Here is a 13,565-nt window from a genome sequence, read left to right as displayed (position 1 = left end):
TTAAGGTTACTGAGTTATTTTTTAGTTTAAAACTTGAGTAATCAAAACCTTTTAGTTTAGAGGTGAGTTAGTGAAATAAAGCTAAAAGTACCACAGTAAGCTGAGAGAGAGAGGATACCTAGGATGAGGAAAGTTTTGACATGGCTCTGACCTGATCTTCCTGGAAATGGATGTGGGGCTATATTTACAAGCAAATTAACTACATGCCATAAATCTGCTTGGACATCTCTTTCCCACTGTTTTAGCTCAACTGCTGTTAAAGCATAAGCCCATCTAATGCAGGGGTAGAGGCTTCCCAGAACAAAAGTACCACTCAGAGCTAATAACCTGAGGTATATTATAATAATCGTTTTATCTCAGAGCTGGAGATTCAAAAACGACTTCTTATGAAAGGAACAATTCTTCATGCACATGGGGAAAGATATTTTTAAACTCCCTGTAGGACTCCCATTTGAAAGAAACCTTACCATAAAGCTGAAAGTGATTGGGGATGGGAAATTATCTCTAAATTTATACTTAAGAATATAAATTACATACAAACGAATGGGTCTAAAACTATTTGATCTTTTAATATTTAATTAATTGCTCCCTATGGCCTTTTTATAGCTTATGTTCTATTGCGAGCAGAGTGACTTTAATAAGCAGGTTGGAGACTCCCTGTTGCGTTACAAGATGTTTTTGCCTTTGACACCACTTTGGGCATGCGTACTTGTGCTCTGTCCCCCCTGGATTCCCTGTGTATCTCCCTCTCCTCCCCATCCTTTTTCCCTCCCCCGACACAAATATATATATATACACTCTGGGAAACAGCATGGCCTAGTGGAAATAGCATATGCCTGGTAGTCAGAGGACCTGGGTTCTAATTCTGACACTGACGCTTGCCTTTTGTGTGACCTTGGGCACGTTTCCCTCCCTCCCACCCCCACCACCTTTTTTTTTTTTTAAAAAGGATTAAGCGCTAATTATGTGTCAATCAGTATTCAATGCACTGAAACAGATACAGGCTTATCAGGTTGGACACAGTCCCTATCCCACATGGAGTTCACAATCTAAACTTAACTTTTCTGTGCCTGTTTCCTCAACTGTAAAATGGAGAATCAGTACCTCGTCTCACTCCCTCTTAGACTGTGAGCCCCATGTGGGACAGGAACTGTGTCCTATCTGATTCAGCTATATCTACCGTGGTGCTTAGAACAGTGCTTGATACATCACAAGCACATAATAAATACCATAAAAAACAAAACACCTTAATGTGCCATTTATCTGGCAGCTGCCTGTGTTAGAATCTTCCTGGATGGCAAGTCAGCGGACTTCTAGGAAAATGAGCTCTTGATTCTTACCTTTTGGTACTTGGAATAAAGACTATCAGTAGTTTTTTGGAAGCAGATACATAAGAGTACTAGTGGAGCACTGTGTCCCCTCAGAAAAAGAAAAATCATAATAGAGAGTGTTAGCAGTGAACATGTCACTTTGTTATTCTGTTCTTGCTAAGCACCAGTACAGTGCATGGCACCAAATGGACATTCAGTAAATGCTACTACAGCTTTATTAATGTATTTTATTTTTAGCAGATCTGCCTTAAAGTTTTACTTCTTTAGGGAGAGCAAAGACAATCCCTAAAGATGGAGTTGCTCATTTAACTCACTGAAGAAGCACTCATCATCACCACTGTAGTCATCCTTATCATCAAGAACAGTATTTGTTGAGAATCTGCTTTGGAACACACCTTAGTAGGTGCTGAGAGGAATTACAAGATAAATGAATGATAAGGTTCTTACCCTCAAGGAATGTATACTCTAGTAATGACAGATAAGAAAGTATATGGAACAAATGTCAATTGTTATTGTGGTATTTAAGCACTTACTGTGTGCTAAGCACTGTTCTAAGGCTGGGGTAGATATAGGGTAATCAGGTTGTCCCACGTGGGGCTCACACTTTCAATCCCATTTTACAGGTGAGGTAACTCAGGCACAGAGAAGTTAAATGACTTGTCCAAGGTCACACAGCAGACAAGTGGCAAAGGTGGGACTATAGACTCCTGGAAGGCAGGGACCATGTTTTCTACTTGCATGCTCTCTTGTATTTATAACCATGCTCTGCAAACCAGCACACATGGTTGTGATGTTGTGATGATGAAACATGAATAAAGATTGGAAGTGCTTGGAAAGACTACAGATATTTTTGTGAGCATAGATATGTACCCCTGTGCCTTTCCACACTGTATTAACCAATCTCCATTCAATTTTGGAGAACGCATACTTTCAAAAGTGGTAGACTATTGTCCTCCATCCAGTTAGTATTATATCCAGGAATCAGATCACAAGTCACTTAACTCTCTGATCTTTTGCCAGTCTCCAAAATACCCAGCTTCAACAGAATGTATAGTTTTGCCGAAGACCTTCTGCTCCAGATGAGGTCATTAAGCAAAAATGAAAGTTCCTTTGTAAATATTCAGTTCCCCAGAAATTGGGCTTCTTTTTTCTTCTTGGGGTTCAGAATTTCCTTGTCAGCTAATATGTTGTAGTACTAAGACAGCATTCATGTTGGGCTACGAAGGCAAGTAGGATGTTTCTCTCCCACTCCTCATTCCTCAACGTAAAATCTCAACCCCCTTTCTGTCCCCCCTGCTCAAACTGAAAAGTTGGCAGCTTTTCCGGAGGAGGTGAAAAAAGGTTAAAAATATTGTAGGTGGAGGAAGGTTCTTATACTTTTTTGAAAACCTGATTTTATTATGCCAGGGCATACAGATATCGTATGAATAGGAGTGTGTTTGTCACATTGGGAAAGTAATGAAGAGCAAATATGAACAGGAAGAACTCTGCTCAGTTCAGTCCTAAAGAAGATGATACTATTGAACAAAATCACTGTAGGCTCTTGAGGTGTGGGGAGACTTGAGCCCATTGGCAATTCCAAGAGGAATGTTCTCTGGAAGAACACTCAATATGTTCCTCAGTGATCCCTAGAGAAATTGATCTTCTCTAATGTATGTGGTCTGTCTTTCTTTTTTCTCTCTCTCTCTCTCTCTCTCTCTCTCTCTCTCTCTTCCTCTCTCTCTCTCTTTCTCCCTCCAGCCAGGAGCCATTGATACAGCTATGGAAGACTTAAAACGTCATGTGGCAGGGACTACTGGGGAAACCGTTCAAAGCTTCTGGCTCTTAACTGAGTGAGTAGTAAAAACTATGACCATGGTAGCAGGAGGGGCAGATGGAAGAAGACAAAATGGAAGAGGAGGCAAGACCCATTTCTATCCAGTTTTGCTGATTAGAAAAGTGGTATAGAGTTTAAGGATGAACCTAGGTAGGGGATACTATGTCCAGACAGTGTATTATTGTGTTGTTATATTGTACTCTTCCAAGCACTTAGTACAGTGCTCTGCACACAGTAAGTACTTGATAAACATGATTGACTGACTGTATTAAGAAATGACACTAATGACATTTACCCCATTCCTCATGATATGCAGCAAAGTATTAGTTTTCAAGCCAAAGAGGGTTATGGCTTGATGTGTTACATAAATGCTAGAATGAATCAGAATAATAACCTTATTCTGAGGTGATATCTAGACAATGGTGACTGCCTCCAATTCCAAATCAACTTTCAAGGAGGATATGCGACAATCAAGGATGAAACATGAGATGTTTTTTGTTGCAAATAGCCGATGACTTTTTCCTATATCTAGTTCAACAGATCTCAACAGCACGGAAGTCTTAACGGTCATAAGAAAGTAGAGCTAGAATGATTAGTACAGTGTTCTGCACACAGTAAGTGCTCAATAAATAGATTGAATGATTTATGACATTAAGAATCTGCTCATATTGCCTGCCTCAGTTTTGGATTTCATGCTGACTATACTAACATATTTTTAATATAGCATCTTGTATCTATTCTTCCCTTTTCTTTCAAAATAACTACTTTAGTGTTCTTTGCAAGTATTCTACATGATCCAGCATCCAGGTGGGGGCGACTGTGTAAAACCAGTCAGTGAACTTTCTAAAAAATGCTACTGATTAAATTACTTAGGTTTATTATATCATTAGCAGTTGGACACACCAAGTTTGAAGTGAGGGTGAAGAGTTAACATTGCCATCTGATGTGGAGCATGGTAAATTCCCTGATTAGGAAATGTGTGAATTACCTCAGTTCCAAAGACAGATTAACAGTAAATATTTTTTTGTGTAGTTCCCCTTGTTGCACTCAAATAGTGGGGAACACCAAGTACTAAAAATGTTCTAGAAGTAGCTTTCAGGCATGCACAGTTGTGGTTTTTCAAACTTCTATGGCAGATGTTGGGAATATTGTACTCCCAAGTTGTAAAAGCAATTATTCCTCTATTCCTCCTTTACTAAATTCTTAAATTTAGTACATTTTCAACACTTTTTTCTTGCTTTAACCCTTGCTTTGATTTTTTAAAAACAGTGCATTTAGTACATTTTCAACATAGTATATTTAGTACTAAAATGACTACATTTTCAACATTTTTTTCTTGCCTTAACCCTTGCTTGGATCTAAAAAGTTGTGTTTTTTTTTTAAAAAAGGAGTTTTTAAAAATCTATTAGAAAAATATGTTTTTGCAGAGCTAAAGAGGATTAGGGATTGACATTGAAGTATAGACTTTTTCTACAACTACACAATACTATGTATAGTAATAATAAAAACCCACACTCCCTGAAAAATAAATAGGTTTAGTTCTGTCAAGGAGACCAAACTCCTTAAGAATGAAGACTAATATGATGAATAGGCATGGAAACTTAGTTGAGCTGTATACTTTCTCCCTAGCCCATCAGAGATAACCTTTTTCTCTTTTTTTCTCTCCTCTCTTCTCTTGCTGTTAGTCACTCACTCGCAAATACTCTAGCTTGCTCATGTTTTATTTCTCTAACAACATATATCTTACTTTTTGCCAGTGGCCAGAAAATAAAACCTCTGTCTTTGCTTGGGGACAGAAATCTTAATTTGATGTAAACAAAAAGTGCAGATCATTTACAAAGGTTTTTTTGAGGTGCTTGTCTCTTTAAAGCTACATTTTTCAAAGCTCAAGAAACATGGGAATTGAGTAATTTGACTGTTTAACTTGTTCTCTATAGGCAGCCCCCCTAAAACAGATGAATCTGCAGAATTATGTACTTAAAGTTGTCATCATTCTATAAATCAATGGAATTGGGCAATTATCTTTAATAATAATTGTGGTATCTGTTAGGCACTTGTGTGCCTAGCAGTCGACTAAGTACTGGGGTAGATAGAAGTCTTTCAGGTTAGACACAGTCCCTGTCCCACACGAGACCCACAGTCTAAGTTGGAGGGAGAACAAGTCATGAATTTGCATTTTACAGATAAGGAAATTGAGGCATAGAGAAGTTGTCACTTTTCCAAGGTCTCTTGGCTGCCATAGTATTAGAGCTGGGATGACAACCCGCTTCAGTCTATACTTCACTCTGCTGCCCAGATTATCTTTGTACAGAAACAGTCTGGGCATGTCACTCCCCTCCTCAAAAATCTCCAGTGGTTGCCTATCTACCTTCGAATCAAGCAAAAACTCTTCATTCTAGGCTTCAAGTCTCTACATCACCTCGCCCCCTCCTACCTCACCTCCCTTATCTCCTTCTAAAGCCCAGCCCGCACACTCCTCTCCTCTGCCACTAACCTCCTCAAAATGCCTCGCTCTCACCTGTCCCGCCATTGACCCCTGGCCCACATCCTACCTCTGGCCTGGAATGCCCTCCCTCCATACATCTGCCAAACTAGCGCTCTTCCTCCCTTCAAAGCCCTACTGAGAGCTCACCTCCTCCAGGAGGTCTTCCCAGACAGAGCCCCCCCCCGTTTCCTCTCCTCCTCCCCTCCCCATTGCCCCCCTCCCTCTGCCCTACCTCCTTCCCCTCCCCACACCACTTGTATATATTTGTACATACTTGTTTCTCTATTTTATTCGTACATATTTATTACTCTATTAGTTTTATTAATGATGTGTAAATAGCTATAATTCTATTTATCCTGATGGTATTTACACCTTTCTTCTTGTTTTTTCATCTGTCTCCCCAGTCTAGACTATGAGCCCGTTGTTGGGTAGGGATCATCTCTATATGTTGCCGATTTGTACTTCCCGAGTGCTTAGTACAGTGCTCTGCACACAGTAAGTGCTCAGTAAATACAATTGAATGAATGAATTAGTGAACCTGCATCCTCCTGCCCATGCTCTTTCCCCTAAGCTACATTGCTTCCCTTTGGGACTATGCTGACCCACTTAAGAGTTTACCAGTTCACTTAGGGACTTAAAATGGGACTAGGGGGAGAGAAGTTAGAAAGGCATGCATCTAAATTAAATGATGTGGGATTACATCTTCTGTATCACCAAAACAATTGTTTCAATGATATTTGAATGCTAGTTGTGTGCAGAATGCTGTAACAGGTACTTTGGAGAGTATCGTGGAGTTAGTATACATGATCCGTGATCTCAAAGAGTTTACAGTCTACCAGGTGAGACACACTGCATTAATAACACGTAGGAAGCCATAGTATACAAGTGCTTAGGTAATGGAGAAGTGATGAAATGACAGTTGGTATTGCAGAGGGTGGGATGTAGGAGATAATAATCAGGGTGGGCCCATTGGAGGAGATGTGATTTCAGATGGAGAGACTTGTGGTATACTGGAGGTGAGGTGGAAGGAAGTTTCAGGAAGGAAGGAGGTGTGACCAAAGGTCATTGTTGAAAGAGATTGAAGCACAATGAATATGGCAGCTCAAGAGTAACAGAATGTAATAATAAAAATAATAACAATGGCATTTATTAAGCAGTTACTATGTGCAAAGCACTGTTCTAAGCACTGGGGAGGTTACAGTGTGATCAGGTTGTCCCATGGGGGGCTCACAGTCTTAATCCCCATTTTACAGATGAGGTAACTGAGGCTCAGAGAAGTTAAGTGACTTGCCCAAAGTCACACAGCTGACAAGTGGCTGAGTCGGGATTTGAACCCATGACCTCTGACTCCAAAGCCCGGGCTCTTTCCACTGAGCCACGATCCAAACTTGGGTCCTGAGAAGTGGAGTTATAAATGGGGCAAAAGATCTGACTGTGTCTTTCTTTTGTGCCGGGGGATTTGTTAATCACTCACTATGTGTCAAGCACTTTTCTAAGCACTAGGGAAGATTCAGGTTAATCAGGTCAGACATGGCCCCTGTCCCACATGGGAATCACAGTCTAAGATGGTGGGAGAACAGGAATTGAACTCTTATTTTGCAGTTGTAGAAAATGAGGCATAGAGAAGTGACTTGCCCAAGGTCACACAGCAAGCAATTGATATAGCTAGGATTAGAACTCAGGTCCTCTGATTCCCAGGCCCATGTTCTTTCCATTAGGCTTTGCTATTGCCTTGAAGCCAGTGGTAAGTTTTTGTTTGTAAGGAGGAATGGGAGGTTATTGAAGGATTTTGAAGAGTGAAAAGACTTTGCAGAACAATGTTTGACAGTGATTCATGAAGCAGATTGGAGAGAGGAGAGGAAGGGAGGTGTGTGAGGAGGATGATGTGCAGTAGTTTAACTGAGATATGACAAGTTGGACTGGCTTGTTGGCAGATTGAATGGAAAAGAAGGGGGAGATTCTGGAGATGTCGTGGAGGAAGAACCAACAGAATTTAATGACAGACTAAATATGGGGGCTGAAAGGGAGAAGTTAAGAATATTGTTATTATTATAGACTTTGGGGAGAAGATGGACTGTGAGCCCGCTGTTGGATAGGGACAGGGACTTGTCTGCTGTGTGACCTCAGGCAAGCTACTTCTCTGTGCCTCAATTACCTCATCTGTAAAATGGGGATGAAGATTGTGAGCCCCACGTGGGACAACCTGATTACCTTGTATCTACCCCAGTACTTAGAACAGTGCTTGGCACATAGTAAGCGCTTAACAAATACCATAATTATTATTATTAGTAGTAGTACAATTCTTTGCACACAATAAGTGCTCAATGAATACGATTGAATGAAAGGGATAATTGGATGGTGCAGTGGGATAAAGAGAAGGGCGTTTTGTTTTAGGATGGGGGAGACATGGGCATGTTAGAAGACAAAAAGAGTGGAGTGATCAGAATGAGAACCTGGAGGGAAGAAAAGTAAATGCAAGTGTATTTATAAGGTTGTGAAAAGGAAGACAGACTCTTAGTGTTCATGCTAGAACTGGGCATCTTTCTTTTCGGTGATGTCAGAGAGAGCACAGCCTGTCAACAAGTCTTCTTTGAGTTCCTATTAAGTGTATAATACTGGAATAGCTCCTGGATCAAGTCTCTAAACTAAGCTTCTGTTGGTTACAAACACTTCCAGAGATAAAGAACCCTGGAAGAACTTCAAGTTGAATGCTTTCCATCCTACCCTGGTGACTTTTTAATGCTCCTAGCTAGTAGCAGTTAATCAGTGTGAGTGGAAGGAATTGTGTGCCTTTTCGTAGGAACTGGGTCAGGGTATTTGGGCAACTTCTTCGGAATATTTGAAGTTGCAGAGCCCAGATGCTAAGTTTGTACTCCTGTATAGTCTTCCGTGCCAAACTCTTCAAATTCCTCTGAGCTAAGTCTAATGATGCCCTGGGAGAAATTCAGTGTTTTCTAGTTAGGAAATGGTGAATGGAGAATATTTGGAAGCTCAGAAAAGTTGTTTTTTTGGTTGTTTTTTAAAGCCCTTAGTGGTCCTATACTCTGTGGTACCCTTTCAAGTAGAGAATTTATGCCTATCAACTCATGATAGCAGTTCTTCAGTTTTCACCTAAGCCAAATTTCCCCTCCCTCCAACTCTGATTACCCACTTTTGCCAACCACACATCCTTTTGCAGAACAAAAATATAGGCTCCATTGATAAATATTCAAAGTGTGGGGATTTTTAGCATCCCCGCAGTCAGAAATAGGCAAGTTAAACACTTTTTTAAATAAAGAACATCTAGGTCTCTGCTATTGGGTAACTGTGAACTCAACCTGCCAGTCTTTTGAAATCTACATGAAATCTGGAGCAATAATAATAATAATAACAACAATAATAATAATGATGGTATTTGTTAAGTGCTTACTATGTGCCAAGCACTGTCTAAGTGCTGGGGTAGATACAAGGTAATCAGGTTGTCCCATGGGGGGCTCACAGTCTTAATCCCCATTTTACAGATGAGGGAACTGAGGCACAGAGAAGTTTAGTGACTGGCCCAAGGTCACAGAGCAGACAAGTGGTGGAGTTGGGATTAGAACCCATGACTTCTGACTCCCAAGCCCGGGCTCTTTCCACTGAGCCCCTCTGCTTCTCAATGGGATGCACATTCCTAACTAAACCTTTCCTGTTCTTCTCTTCATCTCCACACTAGATTTCCTGGTTGTTGTTTCAGGGCCTAGTTTGTATCCATAATTCTCATTATTTTGCCTGACTTGGTGTCACTCCTGGAAATAGAGTATTAAGCTGGATGGACCATTGGTTTGAGCCAGGATTGATGGCATTGTCTATGACTAGATCATCTCTTAAGCAGCTGCATTTTTGTTGTGGGAGTGAGTGCCGATGAAATTGAAGATTAATAGCACCACTCCCAAATCACTTCATGCCCCAATATGCTGTACTCCCTGGAAGCCCATATTTAATATTCTTCACTTAACATTGCTGGAGACTTAATCCTGGAGACGCTGAGTTCCAGTGGTCCCTCTGCTGTTTGGCAGCCTCAACTATAGACCTCTTTCTAAAGCATCACCCTCCTCCTAGCTTTGTCTCCATCCCTCCTTGTCTTCGGGCCCAAAGACAGACAATGGCTTCTTGTCCTTGAGAGAACATTGGCTGAAAAAGTTCCTAATTCATCAAGATGTTAATGACCTGTGGTAACACCCGGTGGAAGCAAAAGCACCACACTTGCCAAAAGCCATTTATACTGGGTGGGTGTTTCAGATAAACACTTAATTAAATACATTGCTCGCTTTGTAAATTCTCCATGGCTCAGCCTTGTCTGGATAGCTTATGGTCCCCAACTGACCTGCATTCTAGGGCAGGAAATGCATTTAATAATTGTAGTCATTCAGTTACTTGAAAGTCTATCTACAGTACATTTTGTTTTCTATAAGGTTACACCCAACCTGGGAACTGGGAGAAGATTTGACAAAATGCAAAAGTAATACCGATCTTAAAATGGAGAAGACTCTGAAATTCATTCATTCAATCGTATTTATTGAGCGCTTACTCTGTGCAGAGCACTGTACTAAGCTATGCAGCCTGATACTGCTATTTGTAAGACAGAGTTGTAAATCTGAAGTTTGCATTTGAGATGTGCATGACCACTTTCAGGCCACTGATCTAGTTTTCAAATTGACTAGGCTTGGGAGTCAGAGGTCATGGGTTTGAATCCCCCCTCTGCCACTTGTCAGCTGTCTGACTGGGCAAGTCACTTTCATTCATTCATTCAATCGTATTTATTAAGCGCTTGCTGTGTGCAGAGCACTGTACTAAGCGCTTGGGAAGTACAAGTCGGCAACGTATAGAGACGGTCCCACCCCACAACGGGCTCACAGTCTAGAACAGGGAGACAGACAACAAAACAAACTTCACTTCTCTGTGCCTGTTTCCTCATCTGTAAAATGGGGATTAAGACTGTAGCCCCACATGGGACAACCTGTTGACCTCGTATCTACCCCAGTGCTTAGAACAGCGCTCAGCACATAGTAAGTGCTTAACAAAAACCGTCATTATTATTATTATTACTATCATTATTGTTTTTAGGTCCTTGAAAATTCTGTTCAGCCAGCGAAATTGATGTTGATCATATCCACATTGCTTCCTGTTTCTTGTCCATCTCTTTCTGCTGCTTCCACCCTCTGGACTGAGTGAAATTCACATCTGCAATGGCTATCCTATTCTCACCCTACCTGAAGGAGGTAGCAAGGCTTAGTGGAGACAGCATGGGGCTGTGAGTCAGGGGATCCAGTTTTTAGTCCCACGTCTGTCCCTGGCCTCCTTTGTGATCTTGTGCAAGTCTTAGTCTCTTGAGAAGCAGCATGGCCTAGCGGATACAGCCCGCGCCTGGGAGTCAGAAGGTGACTTCACTTGTCTGCTGTGTGACCTTGGGTAGGTCACTTCACTTCCCTGTGCTTCAGTTACCTCATCTATAAAATAGGGATTGAGACTGTGAGCCCCACGCCGGACAGGGACTGAGCCGGACATGCTGAGAAGCAGCGTGGCTCAGTGGAAAGAGCCCGGGCTTTGGAGTCAGAGGTCATGGGTTCAAATCCCAGCTCTGCCACTTGTCAGCTGTGTGACTTTGGGCAAGTCACTTAACTTCTCTGTGCCTCAGTTACTGTGTCCAACCTGATTTGCTTGTACCAACCCCAGCACTTAGTACAGTGCCTGGCACATAGTAAACACTTAACAAATACCATAATTATTATTAGTTGTAGTTTCTATGTGCCTGAATTTCCCATAAAATGTAGCCGATACCTGTTCTTCCTCCATCTGAGATTATGAGCCCAGTGTAGGACAGAACCTGTGTCTGATCTGAATATCTTGTGTCTATTCAATCATTTAGCACAATGATTTGGTGGTACATAGTACTTAATGAATACATAAATACAGATTCTAACCTTTTCTTTTAGTTGTGGATTTGTGCTTATTTTAAGGGCAATTGAGAATTTTAATATCATAGAAATTAAAAAATAGCATTTACATTGGAATAATATGAGGTTATCTGATTTTCTTTTGTATTTTGTGTTTTCAAAAGGCTCTGCTATTATCTCCAGAGTATCTCAAAAGGAGATCTCCCACCTTTTCTCAAAATCCACCCCCTTCCCCAGTACCTCCAACCCCATCCCTTCACACCTTATCAAAGCACTTACCCGTTCCCTTCTTCCCTCCCTGAATGCCATCTTCAACTGTTCACTTTTCAACGGCTTTTCCCCCTACTGCTTACAAACATGCTCACGCTTCCCATATCTTTGACCCCAAAGCTCCCTCCAGTTATCACTTCATTTCCCTCCTACTATGCCTCTCCAAACTTCTAGGGAGTTGTCTACACCCTTTGTCTCCAGTTCCTCTCCTCCCTTTGTCTCTGTGAAACCCTCCAATCTGGCTTCTGTCCCCTTTACTCCACAGAAACCTCCCTCTCAAAGGTCACAAATGTTCTCCTTCTTGCCAAACCCAATGGTCTCTACTCCATCCTAATCCTCCTAGACCTCTCAGCTGCCTTATCCACTTCTGGCCACCTTCTCCTAGAAACAACATCCAACCTTGGCTTCACTGACACTGTCCTTTCCTGGTTCTCTTCCTATCTCTCTGGCCACTCATCCTCAGTTTCTTTATTGGCCTCCTCCTCTGCCTCCAAGCCCCTTACTGTGGGAGCCCTTTAAGGCTCAGTTCTGGGTCCCCTTCTATTCTTTATCTACACCCACTCCCTTGGAGTACTCATTTGCTTCCATGGCTTCAGCTATCATCTCCATGTCATGAGTCCCAAATCTACACCTCCAGCCCTGATCTCTCTCCTTCTCTGCATGCTCACATTTCCTCCTGCCTTCAGGATGTTTCTATTTGAATGTCCCACTAACCCCCCAAAACTAAGCATGTTCTAAACAGAACTCCTTATCTTCCCACGCAAACCCTGTCTTCCCTATGACTTTCCCTGACAGCACTGCCATCCTTCTTGTCTCACAAGCCCATCACCTTGGCATTATCCACGACTCATCTCTCATTCAACTGACATATTCAATCTGCCACCAAATCCTGTCAGTTCAACCTTCACAACATGGCTAAAATCCACACTTTCCTCTCCATCCAAACTGCTACCATGTAAATACAAGAACTTATTCTGTCCTGCCTTGATTACTGTACAAATCTTCTTGCTGAACTCCTCTGCCCCCGTCTCTTCCCACTGCAGTCCAAACTTCACTCTGCTGCCTGCATCATTTTTCTACAAAACATTCATTCTGTTTCCCCACTCCTCAAAAACCTCCAGTGGTTGCCCACCCATCTCCATATCAAACAGAAACTTCTTACTATAAACTATTCAAACACTTTGCCCCCCTCCTATCTTACCTAGCTGTTCTCCTGTAATAATAATTAATAATAATAATTATGGTTTTGTTAAGAGCTTACTATGTGCCTGTTCTAAGTACTAGGGTAGATACAAAGTAATCAGGTTATCCCATGTAGGGCTCACAGTCTTAATCCCCATTTTACAGATGAGGTAACTGAGGCACAGAGAAGCTAAGTGGCTTACCCAAGATCGCACAGCAGACAAGTGGCGGATCTGGGATTAGAACCCATGTCCTCTGACTCCAAAGCCCGAGCTCTTTCCACTAGACCACATTGCTTCTCTACTGCAGCCCAGCTCCACACTTTGCTCCTCTAATGAAAACATACACAATTTACCTCAATCTCCTCTGTTTCTCCACTGGCCTCTCTTCCACTTTCTGCCTCTGGCCTAGAATGCCCTCCATTTTTATTTTTTAATAGTATTGTTAAGTACTTACTATGTGCTAGTCACTGCAGTGAGTACTGGGGTAGACACAAATTAATCAGGTTGCATACCATCTAATGTCCCAAGTGAGGCTCACAGTCTTAATCCCCATTTTACACAGAT

At 41.7% G+C, this 13,565-nt stretch overlaps 1 protein-coding gene across 1 annotated transcript in view; it reads left to right on the top strand.

Moving 5' to 3' along the window:
* TPRG1 (tumor protein p63 regulated 1) overlaps positions 1-13,565 on the top strand; it is a 117,495-nt gene that overhangs the window by 23,914 nt on the left and 80,016 nt on the right. The window contains exon 3 of the mRNA XM_038749735.1: positions 3,072-3,163. Coding sequence (XP_038605663.1) covers positions 3,072-3,163 — 92 coding nt within the window. The remainder of the gene's footprint in view (positions 1-3,071; positions 3,164-13,565) is intronic.

Source organism: Tachyglossus aculeatus, chromosome 7, assembly GCF_015852505.1.
Source record: "Tachyglossus aculeatus isolate mTacAcu1 chromosome 7, mTacAcu1.pri, whole genome shotgun sequence".
In the NCBI taxonomy this organism is placed as follows: Eukaryota; Metazoa; Chordata; class Mammalia; order Monotremata; family Tachyglossidae; genus Tachyglossus; species Tachyglossus aculeatus.
The sequence above is the reverse complement of the archived record's forward strand: the minus strand, read 5'-3'. Positions and strand labels throughout refer to the sequence as shown.